The sequence below is a fragment of the Trichomonas vaginalis genome, chromosome V (assembly GCF_026262505.1).
Source record: "Trichomonas vaginalis G3 chromosome V, whole genome shotgun sequence".
NCBI classification, from domain to species: Eukaryota; Parabasalia; order Trichomonadida; family Trichomonadidae; genus Trichomonas; species Trichomonas vaginalis.
In genome coordinates this window covers 8,586,698-8,597,975 of record NC_067207.1, presented here as the reverse complement: position 1 = coordinate 8,597,975, position 11,278 = coordinate 8,586,698, and the positions used below count along the sequence as shown (strand labels likewise).

The 11,278-nt window shown below is 35.9% G+C and overlaps 8 protein-coding genes and 3 pseudogenes across 11 annotated transcripts, besides 5 other annotated features; 10 read left to right on the top strand and 1 right to left on the bottom strand.

Moving 5' to 3' along the window:
* Nucleotides 1-696: 696 nt before the first annotated feature.
* Nucleotides 697-1,059, top strand: TVAGG3_0301270 (uncharacterized protein; the record flags this gene model as incomplete). The annotated part of the gene is made up of 1 exon (XM_051229532.1): nt 697-1,059. One exon carries the CDS (start codon nt 697-699, stop codon nt 1,057-1,059), a length of 363 nt encoding a protein of 120 aa, XP_051099262.1.
* An 18-nt stretch (nt 1,060-1,077) lies between these two features.
* On the top strand, nt 1,078-1,320 carry TVAGG3_0301260 (serine threonine-protein phosphatase family; the record flags this gene model as incomplete). Its single annotated transcript, XM_051229531.1, has 1 exon — nt 1,078-1,320. One exon carries the CDS (start codon nt 1,078-1,080, stop codon nt 1,318-1,320), a length of 243 nt encoding a protein of 80 aa, XP_051099261.1.
* Nucleotides 1,321-1,565: 245 nt separating this feature from the next.
* TVAGG3_0301250 lies at nt 1,566-2,168 on the bottom strand (annotated as a pseudogene). The gene has a single exon. A coding segment is annotated over exon 1 (603 nt).
* Nucleotides 2,169-2,187: 19 nt separating this feature from the next.
* TVAGG3_0301240 (phage tail repeat-like family) lies at nt 2,188-2,663 on the top strand (the record flags this gene model as incomplete). Its single annotated transcript, XM_051229530.1, has 1 exon — nt 2,188-2,663. A coding segment is annotated over one exon (476 nt), but the record flags the coding sequence as incomplete, so codon positions are not given.
* A 237-nt stretch (nt 2,664-2,900) lies between these two features.
* Nucleotides 2,901-3,008: a mobile genetic element.
* Nucleotides 3,009-3,149: 141 nt separating this feature from the next.
* Nucleotides 3,150-3,258: a mobile genetic element.
* A 141-nt stretch (nt 3,259-3,399) lies between these two features.
* Nucleotides 3,400-3,508: a mobile genetic element.
* Nucleotides 3,509-3,628: 120 nt separating this feature from the next.
* Nucleotides 3,629-3,691: a mobile genetic element.
* Nucleotides 3,685-11,278: part of a mobile genetic element that runs on past the window's edge.
* Nucleotides 3,888-4,484, top strand: TVAGG3_0301190 (phage tail repeat-like family; the record flags this gene model as incomplete). The annotated part of the gene is made up of 1 exon (XM_051229529.1): nt 3,888-4,484. One exon carries the CDS (start codon nt 3,888-3,890, stop codon nt 4,482-4,484), a length of 597 nt encoding a protein of 198 aa, XP_051099259.1.
* TVAGG3_0301180 (uncharacterized protein) lies at nt 5,456-5,857 on the top strand (the record flags this gene model as incomplete). The annotated part of the gene is made up of 1 exon (XM_051229528.1): nt 5,456-5,857. The coding sequence occupies one exon, from the start codon at nt 5,456-5,458 to the stop codon at nt 5,855-5,857; it is 402 nt and encodes a 133-aa protein (XP_051099258.1).
* TVAGG3_0301170 (uncharacterized protein) lies at nt 5,877-6,029 on the top strand (the record flags this gene model as incomplete). The annotated part of the gene is made up of 1 exon (XM_051229527.1): nt 5,877-6,029. One exon carries the CDS (start codon nt 5,877-5,879, stop codon nt 6,027-6,029), a length of 153 nt encoding a protein of 50 aa, XP_051099257.1.
* Nucleotides 6,049-6,615, top strand: TVAGG3_0301160 (phage tail repeat-like family; the record flags this gene model as incomplete). The annotated part of the gene is made up of 1 exon (XM_051229526.1): nt 6,049-6,615. One exon carries the CDS (start codon nt 6,049-6,051, stop codon nt 6,613-6,615), a length of 567 nt encoding a protein of 188 aa, XP_051099256.1.
* On the top strand, nt 6,662-7,070 carry TVAGG3_0301150 (uncharacterized protein; the record flags this gene model as incomplete). The annotated part of the gene is made up of 1 exon (XM_051229525.1): nt 6,662-7,070. A coding segment is annotated over one exon (409 nt), but the record flags the coding sequence as incomplete, so codon positions are not given.
* Nucleotides 8,240-8,787, top strand: TVAGG3_0301140 (annotated as a pseudogene). The gene has a single exon. A coding segment is annotated over exon 1 (548 nt).
* On the top strand, nt 8,860-9,630 carry TVAGG3_0301130 (annotated as a pseudogene). The gene has a single exon. A coding segment is annotated over exon 1 (771 nt).

Here is an 11,278-nt window from a genome sequence, read left to right as displayed (position 1 = left end):
TAGGTAAGATGGAACGTATACCATTAGATAAGAAAGATATTGTCAGAGAGGTTTTGAAAAAAGCAGAATATATAGACTGGGATAGTATATCTGCTAGACTATTATATAGTGGTGCTATAAGAGTTCATGACATTGAAACACTTATGTCAAAAGTTTTATATCTTAACTATACAAATGTTTTCAAAGAGGACATAGAAAAATATATTGAGGGTATAGAGTTTGTGAGATGTTATTGGACAGAGTTGTATGAAAAATATAAAGACAAGGAAAATGTTTTCTTTATAGTGGACCCGCCGTTCTATAACACATGGGATTTTCAATACCAAGTAGACTGGACTTTGAGAGACTCTTTAGAAACTTTAGACGTTTTACATAACCATCCATGCTTTTACTTTACATCCGATAAAAAGTGGTTTGGAAAGTGTCATGAGATGGTTAGAGGATATACATGACTATGAGTTTAGATACGATAAGATAGAATATGAGAGAGGTCCTATAAACTGGAGAAAGTGTCATAACAAAGAAATTTTACTAGTAAGTAAATGTGGTTTGAAATAGGACTACTTGTTTTAGGTTTTTCCATTGTGTCATTTACTTATTTGACGTGGCAGAAAGATATAGAGAATATGAAGATGAACCAATGCCTGCAAATGTTCAGTATATGTACTCGTAAGAGATATTTTTATCTAATATTAAATGGACGCACAGAACTTAGCGAATGCACAGCAACCTGGACAACCAAACCCAGAGAATATTCCAAATGAAGTTAGAATACAAACTGCAATGGCAAACTATGGTCAAGTGCCAACAGATGTACAAATGCAAACTGCCATGTCAAATGACGCTGCGTTAGGTTTGCCACCATGGTATGCAAATATGAGATGGAAAGAGTTTTATACAAACCCTGAAGTGGGATATAAACAACTTTATGCAGATGACGCGAACACAGGAGTTGACCCAGAATATGTTTTCTACCAGAGGAGAAACAGAATGTATGAGCTCCAGTTAAAGAATGCTATGGAACTCAACAGGAAACGTAAGAGACTAGGCGGACATTAGATTTTTACATATAGTAAAATGGGTTTCTTTGGAAGAATAGGAAACTTCTTTCGAAATGTTGGAAGAGGTATATGGAATGGAATAAAATCTGTCGGAAGAGGAATTTGGAACGGTGTCAAAAATATTGGTAAAAGAGTAGGTCAGTTCGTTGGTATTATACCTAAAGACCCTGAACCAGAAGAGCAAGCTCCTGTTATACAACAGCCTGAACCTGCACCACAGTCAAGTTGGCAACCAAATCCAACACCTCAACCGTATTAAAATTATATTTTTACCGTTCGATAGTAGTTGTATATGAAACTAAGTTCTAAGTAAAACGCGTGGTATAATGGAATTATTCTTTTCTTCCATCTGTTTGTAAACCATACTTGAAAGTCTGAAATACTTCCACTTGGTGGTTCATATAGCTTTGTAGGTTTTTCGTAAAAGTCATTTGCCAAGCATAAAAAAGAGTTTTGTGCACCAGAAAATGAAGCATGAACTATAATAGCATCTGGGTCGAAAACATTTTCATATGTTCCATTAGGGTTTTCGACTTCATAATAGTCCGGGTGTACTGGATACCATGCAGGCTGATTTAACATCCTCAAAATCTATGCCATGCCAAGTTTTATATTTTGTAGAAATATAAACGTTTTCTCCAAGGTCTTCTATTTTATTGATTTTAACAGTTGCATTTTTCCTGTCATATATAATATCGAGATGGTACTCTCCCTCGTCAATGTTATACTGGTTTGCATATTCGAGATAGATATCGTTTATTTTTTCTTGAAAAGCTTGAAGAGTTGTTTCTAAGTTTACAAGCAAATTCACTTGTAAAAGTTTTCCCTGTTCAAATTTCTCATACGTATGTTTTTCTTTGTTATAGTATCGAACTTCAAAAGCGACTGTAAATGGGAAACCATGTATGGCTTCTGAAATGAACTTCATTCTACGAAAGCCAATAGCTTTTGTGACAGATGGGTCTCTTAACCATCTTAGTGGGTAGTCAAAACGATAGCCTTCATGCTTTACGGTCTCTGTCTCAAACTTTTGACCGACATTCGTAAAAAGTTCATCTAATGGTTTAGTTGTAGCAACTCTTGAATTTTCTTTTCTATTGGAAGCATATTTTATCTAGAATATAAAATGTCGAAAGAAACAGCGTCTATGAGAGAAATACAACACAACCGACAACTCATTTTGCAAGCTCTAAATAAGAACACAACAAACTTTTCAAACTATTCTAAGATATCTGAGTCATTGAAAGAAGGAAACTTAAAACTGACGATAAACCCAATGACAGATGAGTTTCTGTTTCAAGACAGTAAGAACCATACTGTTTGTATAAATCCAACAAAAAGAACTTTAAACGAGAAACCTATAGATGAACTTCTTTTGAAGGCAGATATTGACAACAAAGCTGACAAAGAGTATGTCATTGAAAAAGTTCAAGAAGAACATGACAGAGCAGATGCAACATATGCAACAAAAGCAGATGTTAACAACAAAGCTGACAAAGAGTATGTCATTGAAAAAGTTCAAGAAGAACATGACAGAGCAGATGCAACATATGCAACGAAAGAACATACTCATCCTGAACTAGCAGACAAAACATATGTTGACAATAAAATGTCAAGTGAAGTGACAAGAGCTGAAAACGAATATTCTAAAAAGACTCATACACATACCATTGCTCTTATATACGAAAAAAAGAGATCTGACATTGTGTCAGATCTCAGTAAAAGTGACATTTACATGTCAAAAAAATAGAATGAGTTTAAGTAATTAAAATTGAGGGTGAGAGTAGTATTGTATGAAATAATATCTCTCACCCTCCAATTCATCCTATGGCGCCGAAAAAATTTTGGTGAAATGCGACCACATTTCACCAAAATTTCTCGCGCCATATAGAGAACTAGAGCCTGTGAGGTACTGATACTATCCATGTACCTCGCAGGCTCTAGTTCCAAGCCAAAATGGCTAAAAATTGCCCGCAATTGTTCACATTGCGGGCAATTTTTAGCCATTTTGGCTGGGAATTGGAGGGTGAGAGTAGTATTGTATGAAATAATATCTCTCACCCTCCAATTCATCCTATGGCGCCGAAAAAATTTTGGTGAAATGCGACCACATTTCACCAAAATTTCTCGGCGCCATATAGAGAACTAGAGCCTGTGAGGTACTGATACTATCCATGTACCTCGCAGGCTCTAGTTCCAAGCCAAAATGGCTAAAAATTGCCCGCAATTGTTCACATTGCGGGCAATTTTTAGCCATTTTGGCTGGGAATTGGAGGGTGAGAGTAGTATTGTATGAAATAATATCTCTCACCCTCCAATTCATCCTATGGCGCCGAAAAAATTTTGGTGAAATGCGACCACATTTCACCAAAATTTCTCGGCGCCATATAGAGAACTAGAGCCTGTGAGGTACTGATACTATCCATGTACCTCGCAGGCTCTAGTTCCAAGCCAAAATGGCTAAAAATTGCCCGCAATTGTTCACATTCCCATCTTTTGTTGGTAAGACGAAGAATATGAAATAAATTATGAAGAAGATAATGATGAATAAAATATCACTTTTTATATTTTTGACACGTAAAGTTGTCACTTTTCTGTCAAACCGTTTTTATCGTTTTCGTATATAACATTGCAAATATTACAAACTTACAAGAAACCTTAAACAGGAAAAGTGACGTTGGACATACACACGATTTCTTCGCAACTGTTGGTATAGAAAATATTGCAGGAACGGTTGAAGAACCTGATGGAACTGGTGGGGATGTATTAAATTGGAAACCTCCTAACTTTCCACAAGGTTTAACATCGGAGGATGACATAACAACGATGAAAGACATTAAATGTAGAAATGTCTATGTCATGGAGGATGAAAACAAAGTTAAATTCACTGCTCAAGATTTATATGACAACAAAGCTGACAAAACATATGTTAACGATGAGTTAGATAAAAAAGCTGACAAAACAGAGCTTCAAACGTTAAAGACAGAAATACTTCAAACACTATATCCTATAGGTTCTATTTACACGTCAATGAACTCTACCAAACCAGAAGTAGTACTTGGTCTCGGAACTTGGACTCAAATAGTCGACAGGTTTTTGTATTGTGCAAACTCTTCAAAGGAAACAGGTGGAAGTAAAACGATTTCAGGTGAAAATTTACCTGCACACAGTCACTACATAGATTTAAGTACATCTCAAGCAGGTTGGCATAAGCATAAATTTTGGGATTGGCACGCCTTGAAAAAAGGTAAAGGATATGATGTTAAAGACGACGTTCAGTTTGCTATAAATTGTTACTGGAGTGACACTCAGGGAGATGGAAACCATACACATCGCGTTTCAGGATATACACAAACAACGGGACAAAGTAAAGAATACATGCCACCTTACATGACAGTTTACGCATGGTATAGAATTGCTTAGTCGTCATTTTCAACTTCTTTAGCATATTCGTCAGCAGTTGTCTTATATTTGTTAGGAACTGTCTTTGAAAGTATACCACCTTGAACTTTGACAAGTTTGAAACGAGGTCTGACAATAGTAGTTTTATCTTCTGCTTGCAGTGTGTACATTTTGCCATGTTTGCCTAAAACTTCATAATATTCTCTTGTATACTTTCTTCTATTTTTACGAACACGAATGTGAGTACCTGTCGAGTTCCCATTGTTGTCATAGTCAATAGTATTTTCATATGGGTCGCGTTTAGGTATTTCTATTTTTACTTTGTCACCTTTCTTAAGTTTGAAGCCTGGCATTCTTTCTTGTTTGTCTCTTTTGACTAAACTATTAAATATATAGTCTTTCTCTAAGTCAGGGTTGTTTTTCATTTCTTCGGGGGAGTGGTTTCCCAAACCTTTTTGTTTACGGCTATTGTAAATATTTAAAACTTGTCTCATCTTTGCCATGGAGAAGTGTCTATATTTGTCGTCATATGACATTTCATCTACCTCACCACCTTGTGGTTGATTTAAGTCTCTTAAGATTTTTATACAACTGTCAATGACACCAAGAGCAGAATGGTTTTGGTCGACAATGAAATATTGGTTTACATTTTTTGAACGCAGATAGTTTTTAATATCGTCTGATTTGAAAGAACTTTCACAGTCAGATGTTAGTTTTGTTGGATGGTATTTGTCAACGAATATTGTCAAAGCAGTTTTCACATCTAAAATATTTTGGACTGCAATGGTATGGCTTCACAGTATCTTGTGTTTTGACCGACAAATATTAGCCAGTATGGAGGTCCATCTTCTCTATACCTCGGAATGTTTTCCAAGATATCCATAAACCAAGCATTTGGTGTTGAACTAAAGATTTTTACCATGAGTGCTTTCTTTGTTGCTTTAGAAACATAGGGGTCCTTGTTTGGATTCGTCATTTTTATCCTATAAGAAATGGGTTTATTTGGCGCATTAGCAGGAGTTGCATCTAGATTTTTACCCGCAGTGGGAACAATAGCCAGAGGTGCGTTTGGAATTGGAAGGAAGATTTTGAGTACATTAGGTATACTGAAAGAGAAAGCACAACCTATTATACAAACTGTACAGAAAGGTTGGGAGGTAGCACGAGATGCAACAAATCTTATTCCAAATCCTGAAACAAGAGGAAAAGTTCAAGGATGGATGGACAATGTAGGAAGAGAAGCAGGAAACTATTATAACAAAGCAAATGACTACTATAACCAAGCAGGACACTATATGGACCAAGGTGAAAGATTCTTTAACAGAGGATATAACCATGCACAACAGTGGGTAAGCAATAACCAACCTCAACCGCCTCAAACTTGGGGAATGTAAATTTTTTTACTGAGATGAAATGAACAATACAGCATTGAGACAAATGGGTTCAAGATGGATTTGTCGACTTCCAGCAGTTACACAACGTGTTTGTCAAGTTCTTCCTATACCTCAGGAAGTTTTAGACCGACTTAAAAAACAACAACAACCAGTTGAAAACAAACCAAACTAAAATTTTTTACTGAGATGAAATGACCGAAGAAGTTGAAACCGTAGATTTGACACCACAAACAAAAAGTTCAGAACCATTGTCAAAACCTGTCAAAGAACTTACCGATGAAGAGAAAAATTCAATAATAGAAAGTGCCAGGTCTGGAAATACAAACCCTAACTACAAAGTCACTTTTCATAGAAATGGAACGGCTAGTATCTCAAAAAAGAAACAGACTCTCACAAATAAAATATTGAAGTCTGAAGGAGCTTTCGAGACAACAGATGGAAAAGTTTACTTCACTGACCAACAGTTCATTATAGAACATCTCATTGACTTAGAGTCGAAATATTCTAAACTTTACAACAAACACAAAAAGTTGAAAGGAAAACAAAAACAAATGGCATATGATATTTATGAAGATGTTAACGACACAACCATACCTGCAAGTGAGGTAAAGTCAGAGGAACCGAAAAGTGACGAAAAACCGATAGAAGAAGAAAAACCAAAAACTGAAGATAAACCAAAACCAAAGTTTAGTCAACCTTCATTAGCTGGTATGGGTTGGCGTCAAAGGCTTCTGGTAGCTGGTGGTTACGTAAAGTAAAGAAAAAAATATTTTTTTTATTTTTATAAAAATGCCCCCGCATAGAATGGATAGAAAGTCTGCTAGAATAAAAGCAGAGTTAGAAAGATATGGTTGGAAAGTTTCGAAGAATTTTAAATATAGGAAGGGAAGACCCATAAAAGTCTATGACAAATTGTCTGGTCTTCGCTACGAAATGGAATTGGAAACAGCACGCGCAAATTATCCAAACAGACTAGAGAGGTTAGAAGAAGAACGTCTTATGGACATGCCTTTCGATGTTTCTGAACCGCAAGTTGAAGGACACGACGGCTTTGCCAGATTCTATTGGAAACATGACGAACAATTGCATCCTTTGAGAAGGAAAAAAGGAAAAGGTGAAGACAAACATGCTCCCATGGAAAGAACAAGATATGCATATGAAAAGTACCGTGAAGTTAGAAGTCAAATTACATCTGGTCGAACCTTTACAGTAAACTTTGACGAAGGAAAGAACAAAGAAGGCTTCATGGGAGTACTTGCTGCCATACAAGACGGAAATAAGAAAGGATACAATCTCAGACTAACCGTAACAGATTTGGACGGTCACATTTACTATGCACATGGCAATGTCACAACAGCCGCACAACTTCTTGACGCTTTCAAGACTACAAAGAGAGAACAAATGTTTGACTCCGACTCAGACATTTTGAACGCAATTGAAGGAATTGCAAGTGTCAAGTTCGAATGGTACCAACCTAACCCTCAAGCAGTCAGACAACATGCTGGATACTTCCCGTTCATAAATAAGTCTGACATTGACTTGACAAGGTATGGAATTTACAATTCAATTGAAACAATTGTCAATGAACCTTGTATTCTTACATGTCTCAGGAACTCTGGTCTTGTTACAGAAGAGAAGATGAAGTATCTTGAGTCATGTGTGAAGACAAGGTACATTCTCAGAGGTCAATTGGCAAAAATTGCACCGTTGGCAAATGTCAATATCCGAGTTAACATACCTACAGCTAAAGGTTCTTCACATGACGACTATGTTGTTGACTTCAAATTACCATGGTTGAAGATTGTAATTGTCCACAACCACTTCGTTGAACGAAAGTCTTACAAACCCATTGTTCGAAAAGGCAAGTGCAACATTGTCAGAGCTGTAAACATTCTTTTCGAGAAAGGTTTTGTTGAAACAATTCCAGATGACAAGCTGACAGAAACTTTTCATTCCAAACGTTTTCATTGTTAGCAAGACCAAAAGTTGTTCCAGACAAAGTTCTAGTACAAAAGAAGTACACAATTCCAAAAGGAGTTGGATTGTTCGATACCAACCTGAACCAGAAGAAACTTCCAATGAGGTTGCAAGAACTTCAAGATGCTATAACAAACTTCCATTGAGACATCCAATTGACGTCAAATTGTATTGGAGAGCATCGGAGTTAGTCAGAAGGTTTTATATGAAACAGGTTGCCTTCGACGATGTTTATGAGATAACAGGAGAAGTTTCCTCAGAAGATAAGAGACTCACTTGAATTTTCCACAAACTGGACCAATTGGTTGCGACAGTTCGACTCAGATGAAAAGATATACTATGTCGACCTTAACGCTGCATACATGAGATTTGTCCAATATATTCCGACCTGGAATCCCAAACGAAATGTGAGTTCCAGGAGAACCTATACAGTTTGGAAAAGTCATACAACAACTGTATGATAATTAGGAAAGCTTCAAAACCCCAAACTTGCAATGACACTCAAATTGCTTATGAATTCGACATGGGGATATTCCATTAAAAAACCTCAAGAGATGAAGAGTAAACATTATGAGAAGGTCGACAACTTTGTTTGAAAGTTCTCCCCCCTTTGTTTTGAAGTACGAATCACTCAAGGTCAAGGTGGCTTAGTAACCACAGTAAAACCTATTGTCGAACATTGGTCTTACCCTCAGTTCGCAAAGGCAGTCCTTGACAACTACAACAAATTCTTCTCCGAAGTCAAATCGAAAGTGAAGGTATACTATGAGAACATCGATGCACTCATGAAAGAACGAGAAGGCTATAACAAACTCATTGAAATGGGAATGGTCGGTGAAAAGATGGGCTGTTTTAAGCTAGATAAGGTATTTTCCGAAGTTCATGTAATATCGAAGCGTAAGTACTGGGGTATACTTGAAGACGGCACAGAAATAAAACATTGCATGAAGTAAAACGTTGCATGAAATAAAACATTGCATGAAATGGCATACAATTTTAAAACAATATATTTTTACATATATTAAATGTTTCAGGTTGAAAAACAAAGAACAAAAGTAGCAGATACAAAACCGTTAGACTATATCTTCACAAATGCCGGTAGAAATCTTTCAGATGAAGAAATTTCATCCGGTGCTTACAGGTTTGACTATCCAATTCGTTGCGCTTCAAAGTCCTTCAGATTGCAAAGGCAATAGGATTTAGAAGAGTTTTGTTTTCAAAAAGAACTAACGCTTTTATGTTCGCAGTATATTTTTCAATGGCAGTATAGAGGTATGATGGCTAATAGACAAATTTGATGAAATGAGAATCTTTACAGTTCCGTTCAGACGAAAACCTTGAGAAACTCTAAATGACTTTCAAACTCAAATAAACAAATACTACTGGGAATTTCAGAAAAATACGACTCTTTACTAAACGGAACGTACTATCTGAAACTAGAATATGACAAGATGAACTCCACAGTTTTCATTTCAAAGGATTGAAAAATAACTCCTCGAAGAGATACACAGTTTTTATTTTGGGAAGTAGACAAACGTTCTTGGGCACAATTTCTTCGGTTACTAAACCAGAACGAACCATTACCACCTGACGGTCCGTTTAAATTTATACGCCCACAACAATTTGACAGTTTATAGAAAGTGTTCGACCTCAAAATGTTATGTGTCATGGCAAGTTTTAGTTCAAGCAACAATAGTTTTCTATGTATTGGTAAGGACTTTTATGACCTTACCTCTAAATTCTACGAACCACCTAGTAACAGTTTTCTCTGACTTTCAGTCTGGTTCACAACAACGGTGTGCAGCATATTATACCATTGTACTATGACTTTTATCTCCGATTGTCTTTCATATATAACTACGGAAAAGTGCTGAAAAAGTATTGAATGTGGCGTGTTGTCCATTGCACTGCTTCAGAACAATATTTGCCACTGCTTCAGAACAATTATTTGGCAACTGCTTCAGAACAATATTTGCATTGCTTCAGAACAATATTTGCACTGCTTCAGAACAATATTTGTACTTTTCAGAACAATACTTGTACTGTTCAGAAATACTTGACTTTTAGAACAATACTTGTACTTTTTTCAGAAACAAGACTTGTACTTTTTCAGAACAAATTTCCCGTAAAAGCTCTCAATTGTGAGAAAAATTTTCTGTTTCAGAACAAAGACTTGTACTTTTTCAGAACAATACTTGTACTTTTTCAGAACAATACTTGCACTGCTTCAGAACAATACTGTACTTTTTCAAGACAATATTTGTACTGTTTTCAAGACAATATTTGCACTGCTTCAGAACATATTTGTACTTGTTTCAAGACAATATTGTACTGTTTTCAAGACAATATTTGTGACTGTTTCAAGACAATGTCCGACGGTTAAGCCACAAACGAATGTCCGACGTACCACCAAAAAATATTTTTTTATTTTTATTGTAAGAACAGTATGACAGTCAAGAAAAAACGTTCACGAACAAATCTAATGGCGAAACATTCACAAAAGGCACTTACAACGGTATTGAAGTTTACGTATAGACAAGGATGGTTATATAAATGCAACAAAGATGTGTCAGCAGTTTAGGAAAGACCTTTAGAAGGTTGTTGGAAAATAAGTCTGGAAGAGTAATTATAAGGCATTTTGTGAAGAATATACCAACCGCGAATTCCGCGGTGTTTTTTATACAATGTTAATGCAGAATTCCTGATGAAATCAAACAGGTTAGAGGAATGTTATGTAGACCCAAGACTTGTAAACTATTATAGCAATGTGGCTTTCTCCAAAATATGTATAGCAGTTGGAAAAATTATGGACTCCATAGACAGAAAGTTTCATGAAAGTTTTAGATGAAGAAGAAGAACTCGAAGATACAGTAGAAAATGCTAAACCTTTGTTTGAAGAAGAAGTTGGAAAAATGTGCGAAAAACAATAGAACATGAAACGTGAGATATGTTCTGGTTATAGAGACTCGCCATACGAACTAGACCAAATGGAACAAAGAAGATTTAAAGAGAGAATTTAGAGAATATGAACTCGCTAAGAATAGCATTTGAAGCTGCAGAAAAAGAAAGTTAAAAGTTTGGGGTCGTTTTGTACAAAAATATTGTGAGTAAATGAACCATTTATTTTTTGCTAAATTCGGCAAAAATATATTTAGGGTAGAAGGGTACTCTACCCTCTTTTCTACCCTCTTTTCTACCCTCTTGAATTTTGTCATGAATTTCATGAATTTCATCGTAAATGTTTTGTCTAAGAACTTCTTCGTACACTGTTTTTTGGTCAAACATGAAACGTAAATGTTTTGTCGAAATTCTTCGTAATAGCGTAAATGTTTGTCAAGACTTCTTCTAAATGTTTGTAAGACTTTCCTTCGTAATTTTTGTCCAAGACTTCTTCGTAATGAACGTAAATGACCCAAAATAATATTTAGGGTAATGGTAGCTCTA